General features: G+C 38.3%; 1 protein-coding gene across 3 annotated transcripts; it reads left to right on the top strand.

The window, feature by feature from the left end:
* The first annotated feature begins 489 nt into the window (after positions 1-489).
* c1qtnf1 (C1q and TNF related 1) lies at positions 490-13,260 on the top strand. Of its 3 annotated transcripts, none has more exons than XM_053685165.1 (4): positions 490-676; positions 8,831-9,006; positions 9,212-9,321; positions 10,924-13,260. In XM_053685165.1, the coding sequence occupies exons 2-4, from the start codon at positions 8,831-8,833 to the stop codon at positions 11,472-11,474; spliced, it is 837 nt and encodes a 278-aa protein (XP_053541140.1). In that variant the 5' UTR covers positions 490-676; the 3' UTR covers positions 11,475-13,260. The 3 variants fall into 3 exon arrangements, with proteins under 3 accessions (XP_053541140.1, XP_017339837.1, XP_053541139.1); XM_017484348.3 differs by having other exon boundaries at positions 498-676; positions 9,209-9,321; XM_053685164.1 differs by lacking the exon at positions 490-676 and adding an exon at positions 5,190-8,638 and having other exon boundaries at positions 9,209-9,321.
* The last annotated feature ends 11,242 nt before the right edge of the window (positions 13,261-24,502 follow it).

Genomic DNA, 24,502 nt, shown 5'->3' with positions numbered 1-24,502 from the left:
TTCAGAGTTGGCCAGATGTTAAAGCAAAACATTATCAGTCATGTTGTGCTTGGTGTTTGTTCTTTAAATGAAATATTTCAGAGTATTATCCCTCTCCCTCTCTCTTCATGGACATCAGCCGTTCTGAATGGTCCTCTGTGCTATGGTATAGGTAAAATGAGGCAAGCAAGGTAAGAGACATCTGTCAGATAGTCTGTGAATGTGGCATGACGTAACTTGAGTTTAATCTGGTGCCTCTCTTTTTCTTGTTTCATCTCTCTCTCTGATTTCCCTCCATCCTGTCTTTCTCAATTTCCCCCTATTCCTCTTTTAGGCTTTTTATTGTTCCTATACTTAAGGATTCTTCTTTGTGCTCGTGTTGTTTTCCCTTCTTCACTCCCTCTCGGCTGTATCTATGCTCCTCCCTCAATCCTCCTCCCTTCCTGTACTCTCGTACTCTCTCTCTCTCTCTCTCTCTCTCTCTCTCTCTCTCTCTCTCTCTCTCTGTCTCTCTCTCTCTCTCTCTCTCTCTCTCTCTCCTGATGGCATGCTGGGTTTTGGATTGCAGGAGGGAGATGTCTCACACAGTCTGACATGAAAACACACTCTTAGAGAAGAACAGCAGCATCCATAGTTCAAAACAAAGACGAAGAGGAATCATAGTCAGCCTTTAGCTTGGCCTTTTCCAATTTTAGAGGTAGGTGTTTTTTTTGGACAATGTATGCAATTTAGCAACATCATTGAATAAGTGTGCATTGGAAGTTTGACTTTTGGATGGCATGAGTGATATGAAGCAGCAGTCTGACTGGGATGGCTCTTTGTTAACTGAAACTAGTTTCGTTGTGGCATAAATGCACAGTGGTTGTTGCATAAGCTCAACAGTGTGAGATATGATATGTGATAAAGGTGTGGCAGGAAAATAAGAAATCACAGCATCATGATTTAAATTGTTCCATCCTGTTCCGTTCTCAAACTTTTTTTTTTTTTTTTTTTTTACAGTTAGTGATTACTTTAATTGTTAAAAAAAGCACACACACAAAACAACAACAACAAAAAAAATATGCACATTATTTAAACATGTACAATAATATTTGCCTGTTTATTGGAACAAAAACTTTCAAATGAAAATTGTCATTAGATTACAGTGGACATTATTTATAGGTATAATAACTTGCATAACTCCTCACTATGAGACAACTCATGCTTTGTATAAAGAATAATAAGCAGCACAGTAAAGTATCTACAAAAATCAAGCTGCACAACAAAAATAAACAAAACGGGTCTGTGTTCTATTATGATGCAAGTCTATAACAATACAGTGATTCATTGATGAAATCTCTGGAATCTCTCGTAACTGCAAAATAATTAACTGAGCCACAGGCATGCATGAATCTAGGTCAAGAATTCTTTAGGCATGCACTCATCAAGCCCAGTTCAAATTGCTTTATTATTGGAAGAGGTTTGTGCAGACAGGCTCGAGGAAACATTTCACTGATCTGTGATTGTCAGTGGTGTATGAAACTCAGGATATTCATCATTTTAAATATGTTTCACCTCTCACCAAGCAAAATGAGCACGCAATTCAAAGGTAAGGAGTGAATGAGTAAAACTTGACTATCATTCGCACCATATCTTTACCTATGTCAAATGGATGTGTCTGATCTAATTTATCCTCCAGAACTACTGCTAGTATTGCCTGTTCTTCTGCATCATTACTGTATATAGAGACCACACTGAGGGGCTGGGGATCTTCTAAGGTCATGTGGGTTCACTCAGATTTGTTTACATGGGTTAGACATGCAGTAATGTGCTTCAGAAAAGTTTTTCTTGACTCTTGGTTTTAATGTAAAGCTCAGGAGTAGATTTAGCTCTGCTTCCTCTTTTCACCAGAAACAACACACAAGACTTAAGAAAAGCAATGTTGGAATTGAATTACTGAGGTTGGAATGATTTGTAATCTCTGACTACAGTTTATATCACAATGTTTTGTCATTCAGCTTCACATACAATAGCACCTTTAAATATCCATTCACAGACAGCAGATGGGATGTTTTTGTCTCTGCTGTTCAGCCTTACAGAAAAAGTCACACACATGATTCACATATGAATGTTACACAGGTCCTTTTTAGACACTTCACATGTTTCACGTATGCATTTTTCACATGTGGACTCACATGTACTGTATGTGTTTTTATTTCTCCAGACAGAGGTGTTTCATATGATTCATTTATTTTCACTTTCATTTTTTGACATATAGATTATGTGGTTTTATTTTTCATACATGACCACATATTATACACACAATGTCACATGAAAAAACACATGCCGTGCATGAAATGGATGTCATTTTCCTATAAGAGTTCCTTGCAACTGCAAGAGTCTAATCTGAGGAAATGACATATGAAGTGTCATGTCTGCTAGGAGAGTAGTGGATATTGTCATCTAAGTTATACTTGAATACTAAGATGACACTTTTGAAATAATCCTTTACAATACATTTTTCCCTTGTAAGCTTTCGTGTATAGCCATAGTTTTCACTACATATCATAGCAACACAACATATAGACATGTTGGTACACGTACTACCATAAAATGTCCCATCTTTTTCTTCTTACTGCAGTTTGAATTGTAGGGTGGGGAAGAATGAAGTCTGCCAAGACGGCGAGTGCAGGTGTGTGATTACCCCAGAGAAAACAAAAGGAAATTTACTCCCTTTCACCCTCCCTCTGCCTGAGAGTAGCTTTTCTTCTTGCTGAGTTTTTATTATTATTTTTTTTCTAACAGTATTGGAGCATGAGTGCACACTTAAGGAAGCATTTCTATCAGTAAAGTGGTGGCTCTTATGTGAGGATGTTCTGGTGCTCTTTCATCAGGCACCTAGAGCTATACACGCTATTAGATTCTGCATTCAAGATCACTCTAGCTGATCGTTCAGTGAGGTATGGAGGTACTGGCTATGTGGTGAATGAAGTACAGGCATAGATAGAAAGTGAGGAGCGATTCAGGGAAGTTTGGTGCGGTGAGCAGAACCCTGATCAGATGGGTACAGGGCATATCACATGGCTGTGGGTTCTAACCGCACATATCAAGCAAATCTAATGCAAATGATGGCTCCAACAGTGCAAGGACACTAGGTCATATTATATATAATTCAGTCTGTAATGAACTGGTCAGTGATGCAGATTTCATTGTTTACAATTCTCCAATTCAATTCTTTACTGATAATTTTTTTCAGTGAAAAGAACAGCAAGTGTTCTTGTTTTACAGCACAGAGCCATGGTTTTCAAACTTTTTGCAGCCATGGACTCCAGTGTTTAAAAAGAAATCTGTACCCTTTTAAGATTGCACCACAGATTTATCATTTCAATATTCAAACGTTTCAAACATTAGGCATTTTAGGCATATGGGTTTCATTATGTATTTATGGCTGCACCTTCCACCTACCGAACCCAAAGACATGGCATTCAAAACTTTTCTATCATAATAGCATCATTTACACCTTTAGTTTTATTAAAATTGCTGTAGGGTTATTACTCTTTAGATTAGTAAATGAATAACTACCTTTACAAAACCCATTTGTGCGACTGGTGTAATTTTTAAAACAATTTAATAGGCCAGTTTTTATATGTACACCCTTAGAGAGGTTCTATCGAGGACCCTAAAGCATTCTTCATTTTGTCCCTCTGCGCAAATTCCTAAAAGGTACTAGGTACAGTAGAACCCAATAACTCAGGGTTCTACTTTTAGAAAGTGTTGCATGTAGAACCCTTTAGGAAAGTAAAACTGTTATTTAAAAACCCTTGGATAAAATTAGTTTTAATTTGTATGATGGCAAAATAATAAATGTAACAACTTACGGTCACTGTCAAGTTAATAATAAATAAGTGTAGCATGCCCGGGCCTTCATGAACAAAGCAGATGCAAAAAACAAACAAACTTTTTATGCATTATTTGCTTCTGTTGTTGACTTGACTAGCTCAGAATCAGCACAGTAGAATATAAAGGTGTGTAAAATGATCTGAGGAAAGGAGTTGGTTGCTGATTATTTAAAGCTTGGCATGGTGTTGTGCAAAGCAATAACAATCTTATGTAAGACATTTATGGTCAGCTCACAGGACATGTTTATAGAGCCAAGCTTATATAAAAACTTTTTGGCTGGAGTGAAGGCACCACTGAATGACGTGCTGTATGAGTAAACATGACCTCCAGACCTTTACATCCGCAGGAAGGAGAGAGGATCTGAATCAAGGATATCAGATATAGAACTGTAAACATGACTGAGCATGAAAAGGGGGGGACAGGCAAATTAACTGGACAAAATGCAGAACAACAAAAAAGAGATGAAAGGCCACACACACACACACACACACACACACACACACACACACACACACACACACACACACACACACACACACACACAAATTGTCTGAATTGTCTGTCTGATCAGAGATGAGTAGCAAGAGAGGGTCACATGACACACAAGTGAGCATATCAAAAGATTAGTGAGGGATTAGTGCACCCTTCAAAGCAGTGATCCACCAAATGCTTTGAACTTCCACAGGTTCGAACCCCATGGTACCTCTCAGACAGTATTCTTACACATCACGTAGGGTGTTTTATTGTAAACACTATGAGATGCATCAAGCATGAAAGGATTACTATATGGCTTACTATACAGCATGTTATACACTCACTGGCCACTTTAATAGGAATGCTTGTGAGCTCACTGAAACTGGATAGTTGACAATTGAAAAAAAACATCAGCTGGTCTTTTTTCAATCTTAACTAACTGCCCAGTATTGGTGAGTGAGTGCCCACTGCAGCCTCAGATTCATTTTTTTTGGTGACAGGAGTGGAACCTGATGTAGTCTTCTGCTGTTGTAGCCCATCTGCCTCAAGCTTCTGTGTTCTGAGATGCTTTTCTGCTGACCCCGGTTGTATAGAGTAGTTATTTGATTTACTGCAGACTTCCGGTCAGCTCAAACCACTCTGGTCATTCTCCTCTGACCTCTCTCATAAAAAAACCCCAAAACATTTCCAGACCAGAGACAGTAAATGAAATGACAAATGTGTGAAATGGATCAGAGGATCTGCTACAGAAGCCCAGCTAATTCATTTTCAGAAAACTAGTGTCACTGAAATGCAGTCAGTTTTTTCTTCTTTGTATGTTGATCTGTTCCGGTGAAGTATTTTGTGAGTATTTGGTTCATTTCTTTTATTATTCATCAAATATCTTGCTGGGTCCATTTAAGATAAGATAAGATAAGATAAGATATAACTTTATTAATCCCCCGTAGGGGGAAATTTAGGTCAACATAGCAGCATGAAGGAATATAAAAGAACAGAACAGAACAGTGACAGCGACAACAGTGACAGTGTTGTCAGTTGACAGTCGCTGTGATATAAGCTGTGCAAAAAAAAATAAATGCACATATTTATGTGTTTGTGAATACAATGTATTGTCAGCTTTATGTTCTCACTGTTTTTTTCAGTTAGACTGGAGGGTTTTGTTTAGAGCCATGTGAATGTATGTCCATATTTGATATACTTGTGCTGAGAAAGTAATGCTACTTACAGAAAAACATGTGAGATGCATGTCGTCCCTGTTTGTTGGAGATTTTGCAAAGAGCTCTTGCTGAAATGTGACCTGGCACAACTGCCATACTGTCAACCTAGTCTAAGTGTGTCATTTGCTTAGTCTGTAAATCTGCTGTATTTAGTGTCTGCTGAGCTAGAAACAGTTACAGTGTCCAGCATGAAGTCTTTTTTTCCCATTTCTTTCAACTGAGGAGAGAAGACAACATCATTGCTGTGTATTTCTGTGTACAGCCCAGACTGTTTGTGTTAAGTCTCCCACATTACTTGCTTTGTCTACATCCTGGTCATTACTGGCACAGTTTTAGTGTTGTGCATTAGGCTGCACTCAGAATCAGTGCCAGCTGGAGAACATCCATACAGTGAGTCAGAGGCAGGAGTGCCTTTATCACATGTAACTATTAATGTATTTAAGTGATCCAGCAGTAGCTTGTGCTTGAAAAATGAAGGGCTTAATAAAAACAATAAATCTATATATGGACATTTTAATTAAGCCTATTCCCTGTGCACTCAGTTTCCAATTTTCTATGCAAGGAAATGCATACATTATATTTATCATTGATTTAAAAATAAATATTGATGTCAGCATTGTAAGGTGCACTGTGAATTCTTGTCTCTTAGCTATTATACCATTTTAGGACTTTAAAAACCCTTTTAGGCCAGGGCTAACACTTATATGGCATCCTGAATGCTCCAGATCTCAGGATAATTTACTGCCACAGCTGTACAAAAATGTGGCCGCATCCAGAGCTTTGTTCACCAGCACATTCACTCATGCAAATTCCTCTCACCAAACCGTTTAAACAGTCGACTAGACAGGAACCAGGCTGTGTATTTTTATTTATTTATTTCTTAAGTACACGGGTCTGCTTTGAAACAGCACATCAGAAAACATCAGATGTATGGAACTGACCTTAGGTTAATTGCCACTATTCAAACAATTACTCAAGTGAAGAAGTGGCAAGTGGACTCTCGATGAGGTCTAAGACAAAGCCAATGAAGTGCTATTGTGTAATTGTTGAGGCTGGTCAATCAATTGGCCAAATGCTACTGTCAGAGTTGTTTTTCCTCAAGGTCACAAGGCCTTTCTGAGAGGACCACATTAACCATTTCTTTATTTAGAAAGAGAATGTTCCCTAGAATTGGTTAAGGAAAGAAGGCAATGGAACAGAGGCAACAGTGAAATGTAAATGAGGGAAAAAAAAGTGTTAGATATTAATTTTACATCATTCCCAGAACTATCTGTAAGAAGCTACTAAATAATTTTGAGTTGCCCAAGCTATGTTGAATTCAAGATTCTTTCAGTTTAAAACCGAATTTATGATTTAAGCCATTACATCGCTAGCTTTATAATCCATGTCTAACAACATTGATCTTGCATATACACTTCTAATTAAACCGTGGTCAGTTTAATTAATGTAAAAAGTGTTAGCTTAATAATTTAGCTCATTCTAACAGTCTAACGTTTCTCGTTTCAGCAGACACTACTCATCCCTTCACACCTCCTTTCAGTCATTTCCTACAGTATGCTATTTAGGATGCCAAAATGAACATTTGAAGGTTTTTCATTCTTTCTGCAGTTAATATATTAAGTAACTAATCCAGGTCATTTTACGAACGTGATTTTATTTATTTATTATTATTATTTTTTTTACAATTCTCATAAATGCTGCTTTTAAATGTTGCACACCTTATGAACTCGATAACACTTTGCACAAGACTTAAAACTATGTCTCTGTCTGACTTCATTTTCAAATCCTAAGATACCCTCTGGCGTTAATTATTTGACCATTTTTGACGTTGAACTATGATATGTTTTAAGACTGTCTTCACTGCTGCTTCTACATTGTAATTTAAAAGTGTCTGATCTAAGGATGAAACATTACTCTGGTCATGCAAACAATTAAGCATTTGTAGTTTGAAAATAATAGATAACAAAGGAAATTCAACAAAGCAGGTCCAAAACCACTTTAACCTGATACAGGAAGATCTCAGACTGTCTTTGGAATGGTTTGGATAACTGAACCATAATTACTGCCACAGTTATTTAGATGAAAATCTGTTGTGTATAAACAACATGATGCACAATGATGAAAAAAGAACAGAACTGTGCACAAAATTCCTGGTTAAAATGTAGTCTCTTGCCTGAAGTTTGTAAAGTCTAACTTTTCTCAAATGCCCTAAATGTGCAAAGCTGATAGATATACACTATCAGCCATAACATTAAAAGCACCTACCTAATATTGTGTAGGTCCCCCTTGTGCCACCAAAACAGCTCTGACCCGTAGAGTCATGGACTCCACAAGACCTCTGAAAGTGTACTGTGGTATCTGGCACCAAGATGTTAGCAGCAGATCCTTTAACTCCTGTAAGTTGTGAGGTGTGTCCTCCATGGATTGGACTTGTTTGTCCAGCACATCCCACAGATGCTCGATTAGATTGAGATCTGGGGAATTTGAAGGCCAAATCAACTCTGTCATGCTCTTCAAACTATTCCTGAACAATTTTTGTAGTGTGCCAGGGTGCATTATCCTGCTGAGGGCCCCCACTGCCATTAGGGAATAACTTTGCCATGAAGGGGTGTAGTTGGTCTGCAACAATGTTTAGGTAGGTGGTACGTGTCAAAGTAACATCCACATGAATGCCAGGACCCAGGGTTTCTTAGCAGATCATTGCCCAGAGTATCAATCTTCCTCTGCTGGCTTGCCTTCTTCCCATAGTGCATACCGGGAACACCCCAAAAGACCAGCCATTTTGGAGATACTCTGATCCAGTCACCTAGCCATCATAATTTGGTCCTTGTCAAAGTTGCTCAGATCCTTACACATTCCCATTTTTTTCCTGCTTCCAACACAACAACTTTGAGAACTGACTGTTCACTTGCTGCCTAATATATCCCACCTCTTGATGTCATTGTAATGAGACAATCAATGTTATTCACTTCACCTATCAGTGGATTTAATGTTATGGCTGGTGTATATCCCAGAAGACTATAATTGTGGTGGCCAGAGGTGGTTCTACCAAGTATTGACCCACGTTCCCCTCGTATTGACCCAGGGAGGTAAATACCTATGCAACCAACAAATATCTGTTTTTTTTTGTTTAATTTAATTATCTGTTTTATTGTGTTACAATAAACACATTTTCCCAATTCAAATGTTAGACATATTGTGTATATTCAATGGCAAAAACCCCAATAAAGTCCCCAATTAATTTTTTGTAAGGTTTTAACAGACTTTTACACATGTAACAGATGGCCCGGTTATGCAGTCACCATGGGACAGCTGTGCCAGTGGTGAGTGTAGGATTACTACTACTGATGTGTGCAACATGGACCGAACCATACAGGACCCCTTACACTGAGACAGACAGTGATCAATATGACCCCAGAGATCACCATCAAAACTCAGACAACAATCGAGACACCGGGTATCAGCAACATAACACTAAACATTTAATCCATAAGACCATGAATAGTTTACAATCCACAACTCAACAAATATATGGAATCCATTCATAATATAATGCAATAATCTAATGCAACCTCCTTATTATACTGGCTGCTAATGAAGCTACAGTAATAACGATAGCAAGCAAGAAGGTGATCAGCTTTTCTCTCCTGCACTGACAGCAGGACGACCGAGTGCCGGCGGTGCTGTGACCCAGGAGAGGAGCCTCTCCAATATGGCAGCACTTACCCACAATACCAGGTTGTTCCACAGATAAACATCACCATCCTTAAAGGTACAAATTTTATATATAACCATAAGTTACTTAACTGCACAGGAGTGGTTGAAGAGACAAAAAAATATTCTAAGTATATCTTCAGGCAAGTGAAAATATCTTGAATATGAGCAGATTTATCTCATATTTATTATTAGGAAATTATTATAAAACGTATGATTATTCAGCCAGTTTATAGATACTTTTATACAGTTTAATCTTTAAAATGTTTACATCTTTAAATTGTCAGATCATTCTGCTTCTTTCTGGGGAAGAAATGCTTAAAATAATTTGTAAAAAAGGGCCAATATTTAATAATCATATATTTGGTTTATTGTAATCTTATAATAGGAAAAACTACATAAATATGACTATATTCATTTAGTCATTTTACTAGTCATTTCAATACATTTTACTTTCTAAGATTTTTATTTGTTCATTCTTTTTTTTTTCCAGTGTTCATAATGCAGTTCATTCTTAAAGTGAATTAGCTGCCATAACCTATGATTTCTTTTTTCACTTATACTGTTGTAACCATGTATCTGTAAGCTTATCAGGATGTTGTGTGTGGATGATCGCATAGGTGTCACCAGGGGGCAGTGTTGCATGAAGCAAACCAGAATTTACAAAAAATGGGAACGTGAAATACAGCAGTCTCTTATCCATAAACAAAGGAGAGTTTTGTTCCACCAATGGAATAATAAACAAAAGATATCACAGCTGTAACTTTATTTTACAAGTTCTGGGGGAATAAAAGAGCCTTCTGTGATCAATGATAAATCAAGTCATTTCTCACTGGAAGCATTTTTGAAGTGTTCATTCTGTAATAAGCGATATCAAGAGGTTACATATTGAAGCACTTCAGTTAAATCCACAAATTTAGCAATCATGGAATAATGAATGCTTTCAATATAGAAAATGGAGCTACATCACATACATTGTGTCTTTACTGGGAGGCAAGAAGAAAGAAAAGTGTACAGTCCTGTAGAACTCGTAACTTTCCACATATAAGGTTTTTATCATACAGGAGACATTTTATTAGACACCACCCTAAGAAACTAACAGCATGAATAAATGTATATTTATGGAAAGCATTGTTTCAGCAGTTTCTGTATGGTTATTATGTATAAGTTTTTTTTTTTTTTTTTTTAAATAATGAACTACACTTTTTAAAAAATGGTTAGGACATCAACTGCGTCCCCCTCAGTCCATGGTAGACAGAAAATGTTGGATGTGACAAAGGAAAACTTATGATGTATTTGTGGCATAACATTTTTGGGTATGCATCTCCTGCCTTAATCAATTGCCTAAAGCCTGGCTGATTCACAGTACCTAGACGCATTGTTAGCACCTCGTCACACTTACCCATAAATCCCCTCTCTGCATTGTGATGCAAATATGCTTCAGTGCAGAAATATAAACCAGCCCTCAGTAGGATTGTGAGAAGTACAGCTCAGAAGTTGCAAAGGCTCCTGGAGTGACAGTGGTTTTGCATGTGACCCACATACTTAATGATATTTACTTTGCATTTTTATGCACATTAAAAAAATGTAATACAGAAACATCTTATATCAATGCTTATATTCAAACCTACAGCATATTAATGTTTCCTCTCCCACTCAGGGGAAAAGGGAGAAGCTGGCCAGCGTGGACCCTATGGCAAAGTAGGCAAGACAGGGCAGGCAGGCCCAAGAGGACCCATTGGCTTAAAGGGCTCCAAGGGCAATATAGGAACCCCAGGAGAAACCTGTAAATCCTACTATTCTGCCTTCTCTGTGGGCCGAAAGAAAGCCCTGCATAGCAACGACTACTACCAGACGCTTGTGTTTGACACAGAATTAGTCAACCTGTACGGCCATTTCAACATGTTTACAGGCAAATTCTTTTGCTATGTGCCAGGAATTTACTTCTTCAGCCTCAACGCGCACACATGGAATCAGAAGGAGACATACCTGCATGTGATGAAAAACGAGCAGGAGATGGCCATTCTGTATGCACAACCCAGTGATCGCTCTATCATGCAGAGCCAGAGCCTGATGCTGGAGCTGGAGAGAGATGATGAGGTGTGGGTTCGACTCTATAAGGGTGAGAGAGAGAATGCCATCTTCAGTGATGATTTTGATACCTACATCACATTTAGTGGCTACCTCATCAAAGCCAAGAGCGAAGGTTAGCAGACCTCAGTGATGTATTAGCAGGTGTAAAATACATGCCTTTGCATAGAGCAATGGAAATACCATCTTATTGCTTATTTTATATGGACATTTATATGGACATTTAGTATTTATAAAAAGTCCTTCTGGATTTATTTAATCTGAGTATAAAGTATACAGAGACAGGGTATTATTAGGGGTGCTGAGAGCATAAAGCTGAACCAAGGACCAAAAGAAAGTGTGGCTTATGACCTCTATTACTCTACTATACTCAAATATTTATTTTATTAAGCTTAGCTATGAAAGAGAGTAGGGTCAATGTGGGTTTGTTTCACAGGTTAACACAACACATGTCTACCTGTCTTTATTATGGGTTTGGTGCTTCATCTTGCACTAGTTGATGGGATATGTTGCAAATGGTGCTCTGATTAAGTACGATGCAGTTCGATGGTACTGTTGAACAATCACATATTATCTGGAATAGGAGTCTATAATAATTGTATTTTTGTATTATTAGTAATTCCATTCACAGCATTTTTACATTCAAATAATATAATCAATGCAAATACATGCAGAAATTTTAGGCAATATAAAAAAAGAGATTTAACTTTAAGGTGAAATGCTTTATTTATGGTTTGTTACTTTAAAAGTTTGTCAAATCCCTCCTGAAAATGAAACTTCATGACATGAGACAACTCAGATCTCACGGCACTTTACAGGAAATACTTAATAAAACATGAAGTGGAGGCCTCAGGAGGAGGCATTTTTATTGTCAACAGCTGTAAATGTTCTTCTTTCTTTCACTGACATTAATGGAAAGTGAATCCATGGGTTACAGGCCAGTTATTTAAACATCACTTGAACTTTTCAAATGACCAATATGATGTAGATAGCATAGTTATCAAATAAAAATAAATAATAAAAACAGCAGTAAGTGACACTTTTTATATAAACTGGTGTTATATGTGGGAATGTCGTTATTATTTACACTGGCATGGGTGGACTATGAAATTGGCCAAGTACACTTGACCCAGAGGAATGTTTCCTGGCTGAGAAGTTTGTAGATATATTGGGGTCCAAATGCTTCACATCTGCTTAAAGATAAATGACAGCAGTAGCACTTTCAACAGCAATTCCTTAACCCACTTAGTTGAGATGCAGACATTTGCCTTTGAGTTTAACTGCTGTAAGTACAGTACGGTAGCTTTAATCTTGCGATTATCATTGACAGATTGATAACAGTCATTAATGACCATTGTCAGTGTGTGTGTGGCACGCTCACTTTCAGTTTTATTATAGTCATTAAGACATATATTATGATAATGGATCACAGCTATGCACATAACACATGACGAGTTTAATAGCATGTGGGTAAACAAAACCATGATGCAGTCCAGATGTCAAGGTCTTTGATGCTGATTCTGGTTTTCACAGGATAGTAAAAAAAAGAAAAGAAAAGAAAAAACCCCTCATATGACACAAAACTGTCTGTAATTACACTCTTTTTTGTTCCATCTTGTTTTAACTCTTTTTTTTTTTTTTTTTTTTTTTTTTTTTTTTTTTTTTTAAATATTATGTGCACTATGGGACCCTCATTACAATAAACAGAAATCATTTGTCACCCTCTTGTGGTTACTGAATTGATGACAACACATTTTTAAAAATACTGCTCAGTGTGAGATTAAATAGCTTTATGCTTCACTAGGATGATCACTATGACAATGAGTTACAGATGATCTGGCTGGCTATTCATTGTACTCCTTAATCACAACAACAATGACACAATAAACGTGTATCTTTTTCTTTATCCAAAACATGAGTTCTTTTTCTTTATTCAAAACATCAGGTTAGATTGTTCATTCATTCACTCAGGTGAATTCACTCACTCAGTATTGTGGTATAGATCCGGAGACTTTCCTGGGAATACTGGGAATGAGGTGGGAATACACCCTAGATGAGATGCCAGCTGGGGTGGAGATTGCTTGAGTAATTGCAATTTATTACTATACTTGAGTACTGTTTAGAGCTAGTTATACTTTATGTGCACATTATTGAAATTCTTGAATACCTGTACTCTTACTTTCTAAGAAAAGGACACACTTTACTCCTTACATTTTTATTTAGTCCTTCATAGAAAGTACTTGTTGTGAATTTGAATATGGACAAGCCCCTGGACTGTAGTGAAGATGAGCACCACTGGGTCGACCTCTGTAAAAATGTTTCAATATGCTGGAATAAAGAAAGACTCGTATAAAATGGAGGCTTCTCCTCGGCCTCCGTAGAAGGAGTGAACTCCATCTAATTTGAAAAAGCATGTTGAAGTAAGTTGAGCTAATTTGCTGATGTTTTGTGCACTATGGAGACCTTCATTACAATAAACAGAAATAGTTTGTCACCCTCTTGTGGTTACTGAATTGATGACAACACATTTTTAAAAATACTGCTCAGTGTGAGATTAAATAGCTTTATGCTTCACTAGGATGATCACTATGACAATGAGTTACAGATGACCTAGCTGGCTATTCATTGTACTCCTTAAACACAACAACAATGACACAATAAACGTGTACCTTTTTCTTTATCCAAAACATGAGTTCCTTTTCTTTATTCAAAACATTAGGTTAGATTGTTCATTCATTCTCTCAGGTGAATTCACTCATTCAGGATTGTGGTATAGATCCGGAGACTTTCCTGGGAATACTGGGCATGAGGTGGGAATACACCCTAGATGAGATGCCAGCTGGGGTGGAGATTACTTGAGTAATTGCAATTTATTACTATACTTGAGTACTGTTTAGAGATAGTTATACTTTATGTGCGCATTACTGAAATTCTTGAATACCTGTACTCTTACTTTCTAAGAAAAGGACACACTTTACTCCTTACATTTTTATTTAGTCCTTCATAGAAAGTACTTGTTGTGAATTTGAATATGGACAAGCCCCTGGACTGTAGTGAAGATGAGCACCACTGGGTCGACCTCTGTAAAAATGTTTCAATATGCTGGAATAAAGAAAGACGTATAAAATGGAGGCTTCTCCTCGGCCTCCGTAGAAGGAGTGAACTCCATCTAATTTGAAAAAGCATGTTGAAGTAAGTTGAGCTAATTTGCTGATGTTAATTGGCCATGTTTTAAAAAAAAGTTGGATTGTTGTTATTTGTAGGATATTTTACATCTGATTTATTCATAATAAAACCATGTAACATTAGTAATGCACATGACAGACAGAGACCGAGTGATGTTTTCAAGTAGAAGGATGTAGTTGCCTTAGATACATTTTTAGATTAAAGTTACTTTTTACATGAAAACATCATTTAAACTGAATGTAACCAGTTAAAAACATCTACTTTTTTACTTTTTAATACTTGACTAAATTTCAAAAGTGGCAACTTTTTTTTTTTAACATTCACTTGGGTAAATTTTTTTTGGCTAGATGCCGCTTTTAACTGAGTAAGATTTTGACACATTATCTATACTTTCACTTAAATATAATTTCTCAGTATTTATTCCATCCCTAGACACCAGACTATCACATGCACATGCACACACATTCACACCTATAAGCAGTTTAGCTTAGAAAATCTTCCTTTACAAATGTTTTTGAAAGGTGGGAGCAAACTGGGCCTCAGCTAAAGCCCCCTAAGGTCAGGATTGAACCGGTGACCCTGAAGCTGTGAGGCAGCAACATTAGCTGCTGCACCACCATGCTATGTTTGTAAAATTGTAAAGTCTACCCATGAAGAGTTTTTGGAGAAACTATTTCCTCCCACTGTCCAAAAACATGCAGGCAGGCGGACTGTCTATGCTAAATTGCCCCAGGTGTGAATGAGTGTGTGTGTGTGGTGGACTGACATTGCACCTGGGGGAATTCTCCCTCTTTGCACCCAGTGTTCCTGAGATAGACTCCAGATCCACTGCGACCCTAACCAGGATAAAGCGGTTACTGAAAGCGAGTGGGTGAGGTTAGTATTATCTTTAGAAGTTCAACATAAAGCTGCAGTCATTAAAGTGAGCTGGTCTAGTGGCAGTTAAAAAAATGTGGAGTCATCTTAATGCAGTGGTGTCCAGTCCATTAAAAACACTGACTGAATAGATGCTGATGTGTGCTTCTCTCTTGATGGGCCTTTATCTGTATGATAATGGGCCATCAGATAGTATAAAAGGGGCACAAAAGCATGTTTGCTCCAAAAGCAACCTTTTTCTGCAGAAACGACAACACAGCCCCACGTTCCAGGCCTTTTAGCTCCCTTTTAAGTGTCTTCCGGGAGCGCTTTTCATTTAAACCAGTTAAGCTTATGCTAACTCTGTGCAGAGAGAGAGAGAGAGAGAGAGAGAGAGAGAGAGAGAGAGAGAGAGAGAGAGAGAGAGAGAGAGAGAGAGAGAGAGAGAGAGAGAGAGAGAGAGAGAGAGAGAGAGAGAGAGAGACGAATCAGATGCTGGTGGTGATAGCACTGGAAGTTACTGCTTGGCCAGCTCTACGGTGAGCAGATTTATGTTTGGCTTCTGGTCTTGGCTCTACCACAGCTTCTCAAATTAGATTTTCAGTGCAAGCTCTGGACCACTGCCACATAGCCACTAGCAAGAATGAGCAGCAAATGTTACACAGAAAAAAAAACCTGACAAGACATATCTTTCTCTGATTATTCAGCTTGTCTGCTTGATGAAGATACGTAATTTGATTTTAAAACCTTTTTACTAGCAGGCTGTAATCAAATAGAGTATAAAGAAGCCATAAAGCTATATTAGCAACTCTGAGAAAAATCAACTAGAATGTCTAAAGAAAGCCCAGAGCCAAGCAAAATGTACAATTGAGTGAAATGGCCGGAAACAGTGATGGCTCTGCTGAACCAAACTCATACTGCCTGAAATTGATCAGTCAGAAATAATTTCCTCTGATTAAGCCTCTATTTCCAATGTGTGCTCGTGGTCATATAGCATGCATTTTATTGCATTCATTTCTTTTTCTATTAATACAAAATATTCCAGATCATTATTTCACAGGTGTATAAAGTGCCACACACAAATATTGGCAATATAAGTCACAGAACCTCTTTTTTATATTGAGTCCAGCAGGTTGATACTTCTGGTTCAATGACAATCAATTCACAGAAGAACCAGTACAGCCTATGCGTGTAGATGCTATGATCACAGATGTTCCTTCAATATAACAGTTTCATTAAATGTGCCAGAAATAAAAAAGCCAAATGCCACTAAATGTAACAAATGTTTAAGTGTACTAATCTCTCACTGCATAGACAACCTGGAAATTTGAAAGTGATCGAGATCAAACTACTTCCAGCATTTTATACTATATCTGTGCCTGTCAACCCAACTGTTTCTGTGAGTAAATTATATTTCTTTTCACATTTCATTTTGGACTTTCCTTCAACCTGTCAGTGATTCTCAGTGGGGTGCATTTTGGAGCACTGGCTGCTGAGGTATAGCTGAAGAAAGTGAACTGCAGATCATGACAGCTTAAACTTTTACATTTAGTTACAATTTATGTGTCAGAGATTTCCCCTCGCACCGAGCGCTGGAGTGAGTAGCGCGCTCGGCAGCCCGAAGCGCGACAGTGTGCACTTCCAGGTTTTTGACATTGACTTTGTTTACTGTTACATGTGTGTTTTATTTTGGTTTCTGTCCTGTCTTCACCCCTGTTATGTTATTGGCTGTCTCCTAATGTGTCTCAGCTGTTTGTGTTTTACCCTTGATTACATTTAGCATTTAAACCCCTCGTGTGTCCTTGCTCGGGGCGAAGTATTCTGTGTTTTCCGCCAGACCCGTACTAAGCCTTTCATCATTGTGTCCCTCGTTCTAGGGTTGTTGATCTTGTTTTCTCCTCACATTTCTGATTCTTGTTTCAACTAGTTTATCTTGTTTGCCAGTCGCCTGACCACTTGCCTGTTTTTGACTATGTTTTTGCCTTACGATTTGGATTTGTCTGCCTCTCTTTTAATAAAGCTCTTAACTGCACTTGCATCTATCTCCAACCCTGTTATATGACATTATGACAGTATATTTCAAGCATCACTCAAATTGAAACACTTCACTGACCTAAATGTATCATTCAAGTTTGAAATGAGTGAAAGGTCAGCTGTTTCATCTGTTTGCTTTCTATTTCCTACACAATTCCAAGCCAAATTATTCATCTTGTGTTTTCCCCCTAGCTTGCATATGCTTAGAGTATTATTGAGCCTGCTGAATTATCTCCACTCATTCGAGATCATCTGACCTCCTACAGCATAAGGGTTTCTGCCATTTCACACCCTCACCCCTCTCATCTTCTCAGCTCCCTCTGACACAGGCCTCTGTTTTTCTGCTGTTCACTTGCCCTAGTGGCCATGAATTCAGCAAGCTGGACTGCCTCTGCATGACCTCTGCTTCATTGCCAGTCGTGTACTGTGAACCTCTCTGACTGTACTGCTGCCACAGTGTGGGGAAAAAAGGAGGCAACTACATGTAGCAGGAGGCGTGAGCGCTAAAAGCTTGGTGCAAAAGCCAGCAAAACGCTCCAGCTGTAACCTATTTCCATCACTCTCCGCCCATATAACAGCCATTACCCCATCCCTAGGCCTGGCAGAAGACGAGCTAAGCACTTTTCAGAGGAGAGAGGACAATTTGTGCTCGCTGGAGTGGCTCACCTGTCAACGGCTAGTCCTTGAAGTCCTTTGCTGGTGTGCTGGCATCTGTTTCCAGGGGCTGCTGAGTGCCATCAATTCCCTACTCGCTCAGGGTAGGCTTGTGTGAAGAGACCTGGAACTGACTGCTTTAGGAAGCTTCTCTCTAGGTACTCTGACTTTAAGCTTTACTCCATCAGTTCACTCTATCACTGTTCTAAAGATTCCAGTGAAGTCGGCAAAAGAATGCAAGCGTACCTACTTTCTATTTTGGCAGTTGTTTGTTTTCTCAGAGATTAAATATGCAGTGATTCTGCATATCTTTAAATGTAACTTGACACTGAGGCACAACACCAAGCTGTAGTTATAAACTATAGTTTATAACAAATAAACTGCACCTTATTTTATATGCAAACAACTAAATTTGATAGTAGAGACTGTTAATTACAATCTTAATTCCAATATTTTCCACCAACAGAGGTGAGCATTTCTAGTCCTAAAGTGTTCAAATGTAGCAGTTTAATGTTTCCTGGCGGTCTGTGCCTGATTCAATCAATTAAGGCTTAGTAATTAGCTGATTCGCTAAATCAGGTGTGTTTCAGCCCTGAATGTAAATGTGACTCTACTGGCAGGTTTGTAAGAGTCATCTTTGAGGATGAATTTCTGCAGAATTGCCACTTGATGGCACACTTGGCTGCATGTGCCCCTGGCTGTGAGTTTGTCCCTGGCTTCCTAACCAAAATGGCCCTGAATTCTGCACATTATGTTCGTAGAGATCTTATTCATTTTGTGTTCTTTGCAGAACCGGACAACTTAAAGATTTTAATAGAGAGATGCCTGGAAAGACAAGTAGCCCTTCACTAAACGAGATGTCTGATCTTAAGTGATATCTGAGACAAATACTCACACCTACATCATCAATATCAAAATGATCTGTAGTCATTAATTTGTAGAACATCTAAACACTACACTTGACTTGTGACATGTTTAAATGAATCATAGAGAACAAAGAAAGTGTCGGTTTTTGGTTTTGGCTCTACATATTGCCAGTTAAACGGTAAATCTCATGGGAGCTTATTAATAAGCGATCTAGAAGGAGCAGCACAATGATTATTAATTATGTCTCCTCCAGAGTACTCACCTGGGAATAACACTGAAATGCTTTAGATAAGGAATATATTATGTGCAGTAACTTCATTCTCTAATCTTTGTATCACTTTCAAATCCTTTTATACGGTATTAAATACCAACAGTACAATAGGGAGGCCTAGCGAAGATGATTGGGGTTGGTGTGTGTAAATGCACTAAACTACTGATTTAATAAAGTTCACTCTCCTGCAGTGGAGATGCTCAGGACTGCAGGTTGGACTGTAACCCCTGAATGAAGTCTGCCAGTATTGAACGACTGTAACAGCACACCATGCATATTCTATGTCTAACGGCCACAAGCAATATCAATTTTTAATTTGATGTGCACTTTGAATATGTCGAGGCATATTTATTAACATATGCCGATATATAATAAATAATCTACTTCTGAAGCCTGCTGGCAGCATAAATTTTTCATGCCGAATGTACCTAAATGTACTGCTGCATTTTAAAACAAAATCTTGTGGGTTTAATTTTTATGATGTTTTATTATACATTAAAGATTGAACTCTTGCTCGCCTATGTCAGAGATTAAGGAGGGAAAGAGTGTTACATGAACTCCCCATCCCTGTTCTTCACTCCATCTCGCCTAATGACGTGCAATCAGAATCCTTCATTTTTGCTGCCTGCCTCTGCGTGTAATAGCCAGAGACTGCAATATGTTAAAATTGCACTGCACACAGTAAAATTATCACTGTTGAATTAACCCTTGCTGTATTAAACTGGCATTTTATTCACACCCAGTCTAATATAAAGAGTAATTCTCACTCCATTTGCGCCACTGATGTCATATTATATTTGGTGAAAGGACTTAAAAGAGCTGGAAGCTCACATTATATGAACACACCATTTATCAAATTGTGAGCTTTATTCTTTGACTGAATATAACAGGTTATATCTTATGTCATTTATTCTAGATTGAAATGTCTTCATCAGTTAGGAGGAATCTTTAAGTATTTAACAGAGCCTGATTGTGCTCATGCAGCGCAGTGCCATAGTGGGAAAGCAAAGGTTCAGGTGCTGCATGGAGCTCATACTTTCACAGTCCCTCAGAACACTCCATAACTCTTTCAGTATTATCTTTATTTCTATTGAGTAGACCATGGAAAGGTGCTGCACACTGGTGGTAAGAACAGCAAAAAAGAGAGTGAAACTGAGGAAGAGCAATGGAGAGAGGGAGAGAGAAGGGGAGAGTGAGACAGAGAGTGACAGCAAGATACTCAGGCTCCTCTAAAGCTAAAGGGGTATTTGCTGCTTGAGTGACTAAGGTCTTAGGTGACCTTTGACCCCTCCTACAGCTAAGCTCTAATGGAGGTCTGCTAACACGACTCCTGGCTGCCCTGGGCCTGAAAGAATGACACCCTCCCTCTTTTTGTCCAGCATGGCAGAATTAAACATTAAGAAACACTCTAGGGAGAGCACTTCTGAAAGGAACAAAGCGCAAATGATTAAAAGTTTCTTGGTGTTAGACATAATTGTATTTGGCAAAGGCAGTTGTGATGGAAGAACTCCTTGGGCTCTCTCAATCAGATTTTAACGTTCCTGCGGCCCGTCAGTTAAGTCAACAAATATTTACATTAAAAAACCATTAGAGGTCCCCTTCTCTCTTGACGAGGGATCTCCAAGGTGCATTCGGCCAATTGTTCCACTTGCATGATTCCCTTTTAATTGTGGCCGATTGGAGCCTTGGGATGTGGGGAGAGTGGGGAAACTGCCCTGTGACTGTACAACTATAAAACATTTATTGGCCAGTCTTGCTCCATGGTCACAGTCATACTACCAGGGAATAGCTAGTACACAACAGGGAAGTGTTAACGGAGGCCTCCCTTTTTTTAATGAACCTTTTATGGGTGTTCAAACAGCAGAATAGTCTCTTTTAATGGGTTGCACACCCAGATGCCAGCACTTTGTCCTGTCCCTCTGGCCTACCCGCCTCACATCACTTCATTAATTGGTCCACTGAAGCCATGTATGCTTCTTTCTATGCTGTGTTTGGTATTGAAACTGGCCCCCTTGTCTTGGATTCACAGCCTTGGTTGCTCACTTCCCCTCCACTGAACGGCAGATGCTACTGTTCTGTCTTGATGGCAAAGCCTTCCAACTTAATTAACACTAAATAATTAGGCAAATAAACATACAATTTAGAACCACACACTCACCACTCAATCCTGAAAGGTGGCACTACCCACTCTCCATGTGCAAATACCATGTGCGAAACTGTATTCTCAGAATTAGTTTCCACCTACAATATGCACTGAATGAATAAAAGAAGGGTATAGTGAATTAACTACTTATTGTGTCTGATCTGAGAACCTGATTGTGCCGTTTTAAAGTGTACCTGTGCATCATGAAGGCTTTTCTGGATTAGAATGCTGCTCTGAGTGTTATCTACTGTATATGTATACATTGTAAATGTGGGACAGTAGTCACAGTCATGTGATGAGGGAATAGCTAGTACACAACAGGGAAGTGTAAACATTTTTTTTTAAATGAACCTTTCATGGTTGTTCAAACAGCAGAATAGTCTCCTTTAATGGGTTGCACACACAGATGCCAGCTTTTCCAGATTGAAATACTGCTGAGTATTATCTACTATACATGCATCATCAGTGTTGGGCAGTAGCTAGTTAGTCCAAAGTAGTGAAGCTATTAGCGTAATTTCATTTTTAAGTAGCAATGACATAGTGCTTGTATTTTTTTTTTTTTTTAATTAAGTACTGTTGAGAGTAATTAATATATTGTTTTGGCTGAATAGCAGTGTAGCAATGATAAATGATTTCATGTGCACTACTAGTTTTTTTTTTTTTGTATATTTTCTGTTCAGAATTAATTCATAACTAATTAGTACATATATTTAGTGAATGCACCAGATATTTGGCAAATTTAACAGCTCATCAGTGTTTTATTTATCCTCATATTCTCACTTTATATCGTAAACCTGATTCTCTTTAATTTTGACTGATTTGGAAACTCTCAATGTAAAGTGTTTCCAGTATTTCTACTTATTTGAGAAGTACCTATATGAAATTGAAATCTACTGGATTATCTTGCTTAAACACCTTTTGTGTATTAATATTATTTTTTATAATATCAACTTTAAAACCCAAACCTGTTAGACATCTTTATGTTAGACATCTTTAGGAAAACACAAAATGAAAGACTCAGATGTTGTTAATTTTAAAGAATAAGTGCTGTATTGTTATCTATGTGTTAATATGTGGCCTCATATTCTGAAGAGTTACCATGTTTGTTTTTTTTTTTTTTTTTTTGTATTGTGTGAAATGAATATAGATGAATGATTGCCATTGCCAGGCCAGGTTATCCAGGTCGAGGTCAGTTGGATCTTGGGAGACACCCAGGGGCATGCCTCTCGAATTTTATTGAAACTGAAAGAAGCTACATAAAAATAGCTGGTGCTGTTGTCTTATGCAACCCCACAGTGCTGATTCAAAGGCAGTCCTTAGGGATGACTGGCCTAGTTAATTGTGCTTTCAATACCCCAGAAATACTCAGCAATAACCAAAAACCTCAATAGTAATGATAATACATGAATGAATAGTTTTTCTGGCAACTTCTTTTGATTATTACTTTTTTAGCACAAGAGCTGATATCAACTGTGAATGTAGATGTAATACATGTAAGCTTAAAATGTAGTGTAGTGTCTACATTTCTCTGAAGGATAGGCTTTAATGTGTCTGAGCTATATTTTTATAGTAACTTGTAGCCTAGCATTTTAAAGTAGCTTTCCCATCATTGTATGTTATCTATGTGTTTGGCAATAGGTTGGAATCAGTGACAGACTGCTTGTGTGTATATGATACAGCTTCCTGTTGAAGTTTGATAGGACACTGAGGAAATGTGCTGCATAATGTAAAATGTCTCTTATCTCCCAGCTTAATATTCTGACAAGGGAAGGTGTCAAACAATACATTTATTTCCGTAAATACACAATAAATAATATAAACCTATTTAGAGGAAATTAATATATTTGCTGGGGCTGGGGGCTCCTAATTGCTCACAATTAAATTTAAATAAGCCCATGTAGTTGAGGAGTGATGAATCAGTGTTCAGGCACAGCAAGAATCAGGACAGGCAGAGGCCTCTTGTAATATCTGCTTCTGTATCCCTCTTTCTTCATTGCTTTGTTGTGCATGGTCTGCAAAACATGCTGGCTCGCACAACACAAAAAAAGAAAAAAGAAAAATAAGGGATGAGGCTGTTTCATATGTGGAGCAGACATGTGGTGATTATGTGCTAATGCTGCTCATCGCTGCACTTTTGTTTTTTGCTCTCCTCTAGCAGGATGAATAATGAGTGGGGCTGGCTGCTACAGCGCAGGGAAAGTGGTCCATAAGGAGCTGCGCTAATTCAGAAAGTCCCTTATCAAAACAAGCTGATGTGCGCCGAGACGTGTCGAGGCTGTGCCCTGCTGAGACTGAGGCTCTGCCCTCCCCCCTGTGTAGCCCAGCAGCCCTGCGGCCCTGCTAATTAACTGAGCTACACATTCATTCGGTGTCAAACAACAAACGCATACCAGAACAGGGCCGCTCTGAATCCTATCCAGATATACACATGCACTACGTGAGCAAACACTGACAAACTTATATACACATACACATACTGTATGAATGTATATGGGAATACATAATTGCACCTTCCCATGAAGGAGATTTGAAACTAAATATAGCGTCAGTCTGTCAACATAGCGAAAGGAGTAAGCAGCATGTTCAGTAAGTTTGTTTTGTGCAAGTTTTTTCAAGTTTATTGGGGGTTTATACATAGTGACCATTCGGCATTTGAAGATTTGAGGAATCACTGGGCCAGTGTCCATACAGCCCATAAACTTGACACATGTTCATGATGAACTCACATAATAAAGCGGGGCCGAGGGCCGAGGGTATTACTAGACTGCTCGTCACCATAGTTACAATATTCTCCCATAATTAGTGTCTCGGCTCTCTCCCCTGCATCGATTTATATGATCTCCTTAAACAGCTGTAAGGAACAGAAAAGGCCTCTAAGGACCTGTGAGCCTTTGAGGAAGAGAAAATCGAAAGGAAAGAATAGAAACAGGAGAAGAGAGAGAGAGAGATAGATAGATAGATAGAGAGAGAGAGAGAGAGAGAGAGAGAGAGAGAATAAAGAGGAGACAACAATGGTGTAACAAACAAGCCCTGGCATTATTGTACGATTGCAGGCTTCCATTTTAAATAGGCATGCCGTAACCTGAGGCTGTATTGAATGTGACTGAGATAGATGGGCTGCCTTAAATAGAACTATTC

This window comes from Ictalurus punctatus, chromosome 13 (assembly GCF_001660625.3).
Source record: "Ictalurus punctatus breed USDA103 chromosome 13, Coco_2.0, whole genome shotgun sequence".
Lineage (NCBI taxonomy): Eukaryota > Metazoa > Chordata > Actinopteri > Siluriformes > Ictaluridae > Ictalurus > Ictalurus punctatus.
The sequence above is the reverse complement of the archived record's forward strand: the minus strand, read 5'-3'. Positions and strand labels throughout refer to the sequence as shown.